Below are 2,500 nucleotides of genomic sequence, written 5' to 3'. Positions count from 1 at the left end.
AGGTGTCCTTGAAGCGCTTGCAGGGTCTTCCAAGTTCACGGTGGCCTTCCTTCAGCTGGCCATACATTCGGGATCCTGCTGTCTGTCATGCGGACAACGTGTCCTGTCCAGCGCAGCTGGCACTGGATCAGCAGGCTTTCGATGCTGGTCAGGCCGCTCCTCTCTATGATCTGGAGGTTGGAGACCCTGTCTTGCCACTTTATGCCGAGCAAAGTGCTGCACAATATTCATGTTCTGCATGTTCACCATAGAATGTAAATCTAGCGGTTGAGGCCCTGTCGCCAATTACTTCGATTTCCATTCATTACCACTGATATACACTTCGTTTCGTTTGAAATCTTGCAACATAAATCAGTATTTTATGCTGCGACTTATTCACAGTTGATCTCTTCATTTCAGCATCACACACACACACACACACACACACACACACACACACACACACACACACACACACACACACACACACACACACACACACAAAAAAAAGTGGAGGGATGGCCTAGAGGTAACGCGTCCGCCTTGGAAGCGAGAGGATCTGAGCGCGCTGGTTCGAATCACGGCTCAGCCGGCGATATTTTCTCCCCCTCCACTAGACTTTAAGTGGTGGTCTGGACGCTAGTCATTCGGATGAGACAATAAACCGAGGTCCCGTGTGCATCATGCACTTATCGCACGTAAAAGAACCCACGGCAACAAAAGGGTTGTTCTTGGCAAAATTATGTTGAAAAATCCACTTCGATAGGAAAAACAAATCAAACTGCACACAGGATTTTTTTTTTTTTTTAATGGGTGCCGCTGTAAGTGTAGCGACGCGCTCTCTCTGGGGAGAGCAGCCCGAATTTCACACAGAGAAATATGTTGTGATAAAAAGAAATACAAATACAAATATACAAACGCGCGCGCATGCGCACACACACATACACACACATACAGAGAAAAAGGGGGGGGGGGGGGGGCAGGAGAGAAAGAGAGAGAGAGAGAGGCAATGCCTGGTTTCAATTGGAATGAAAATCACGTTTCGACCCCAAAATAGTAACTCATCAGATAATGTGTGAGAATCGTGACGCAATCGAACTGTTTCTTGTCCGAATGTGTCTCATTACGAGCACTCTCTGTCTCTGTCTATTGCATTGCATTGCATTCTGTTGTATTGAACAACTACTTTTGTTTCTTTTTTTTTTTATGTCTCAACAGAGGTATCGTTGTGAAACTCGGGTTGCTCCTCCCTGGGGAGAGTGTCTCGCCAGACTATAGCGCCACCCGCTGTTGCTTTGTTTGTTTTTTGTTTGTTTGTTGTCTTTTTGTTTTGATGTGTGTTTTTTGTTTCTTTGTTTGTTTGCTTGTTTGTGGACTTTTTTTTCTTCTTTTTTCATTCTGCGTGTGGAATTTTTTTTTTTTTTTTTTTTTTTCGTAAGTTGATTTTTCTGCAGAATTTTGGTCAGGGACGACCCTTTGTTGCCGTGGGTTCTTTTACATGCGCTAAGACGTGCATGTTGCACACGGGAGCTCGGTCGATCGTCTTGTCTGAAAGAGAATGGCACAGACCACCACTCAAGGTTGAGTGGAGGAGGGAGTAAAAAATCCAAGCCCTTTTGTGTTTGTTTGTTTGTTTGTTTGTTAGGAAGATGGTGGCGTAGAGGTATACGAAGCGCATTTGTGATCCTCCAACACATTTTATCAATCAAACAATCTGATTCTCCAACACATTTTATCAATCAAACAATCTGATTCTCCAACACATTTCATCAATCAAACAATCTGATTCTCCAACACATTTCATCAATCAAACAATCAGTCCGATCAGTTCAATGTCCTCATGAAAATTCAAGGAAAACTGGCTTGTGGGCGAAAATATAGCATGAGATAGGTAACACTATATTAGAATAACGTTTTACATTCATAAAATTGTATTAAAGAAATCATGAAAAAAAATTTTTTTAAGCATAACACGCTTAAAACGTAAGAAATATGATGTATAAAACCACGAATTAGTCTCTATCTCTCTCTCTGTCTCTCTCTGTCTCTCTCTCTGTCTCTCACGCGCACGCACGCACGCACACACACACACACACACACACACAAAACAACAAAGAACCACTCCAACCTTCACCTTCCCCCACCCTCGATCACCCTTTACCCTTTACCCTTTGTGTGTTATTGCTCATTGTCTTATTCCTTTAAATGATTTACAACATAGTCCTCTTTCTTTTAGTGATACGCAACAATGTCTTAGTGCTCTGTTCACAGCTCTTGGTATAAAAAGCGTGCTCTGTATTATTGTTCATTTAATATACAGCTTGTCACTTTTTTTTTTCTTTTTTCTTTTTTTCTTTTTTTTTTTAAATTTTTTATTTCATAAAATTGTCTTTCACTCTTCACCTCCTCTGTTCCCCCCCCTCCCCCAACCCCCAGGTGCGGTACAAGGCGGACAGCGTGGAGATGGACCTGACGGAGCTGGCTCGCTCCAGACACCCGCTCCTCAAGATCCAGGGGGACA

The 2,500-nt window shown here is 42.9% G+C and overlaps 1 protein-coding gene across 1 annotated transcript in view; it reads left to right on the top strand.

The window, feature by feature from the left end:
• The window catches only part of LOC143296611 (neurexin 1-like), a 210,008-nt gene that overhangs the window by 117,085 nt on the left and 90,423 nt on the right, over positions 1-2,500 (top strand). Inside the window, exon 6 of the mRNA XM_076608640.1 lies at positions 2,416-2,500. This exon is cut by the window's right edge and continues 717 nt beyond it. Coding sequence (XP_076464755.1) covers positions 2,416-2,500 — 85 coding nt within the window. The remainder of the gene's footprint in view (positions 1-2,415) is intronic.

The sequence above is a fragment of the Babylonia areolata genome, chromosome 21 (genome assembly GCF_041734735.1).
Source record: "Babylonia areolata isolate BAREFJ2019XMU chromosome 21, ASM4173473v1, whole genome shotgun sequence".
Classification (NCBI taxonomy): domain Eukaryota; kingdom Metazoa; phylum Mollusca; class Gastropoda; order Neogastropoda; family Buccinidae; genus Babylonia; species Babylonia areolata.
Note: the sequence above shows the minus strand (reverse complement) of the source record. Positions and strands in the feature narration are given on the sequence as shown.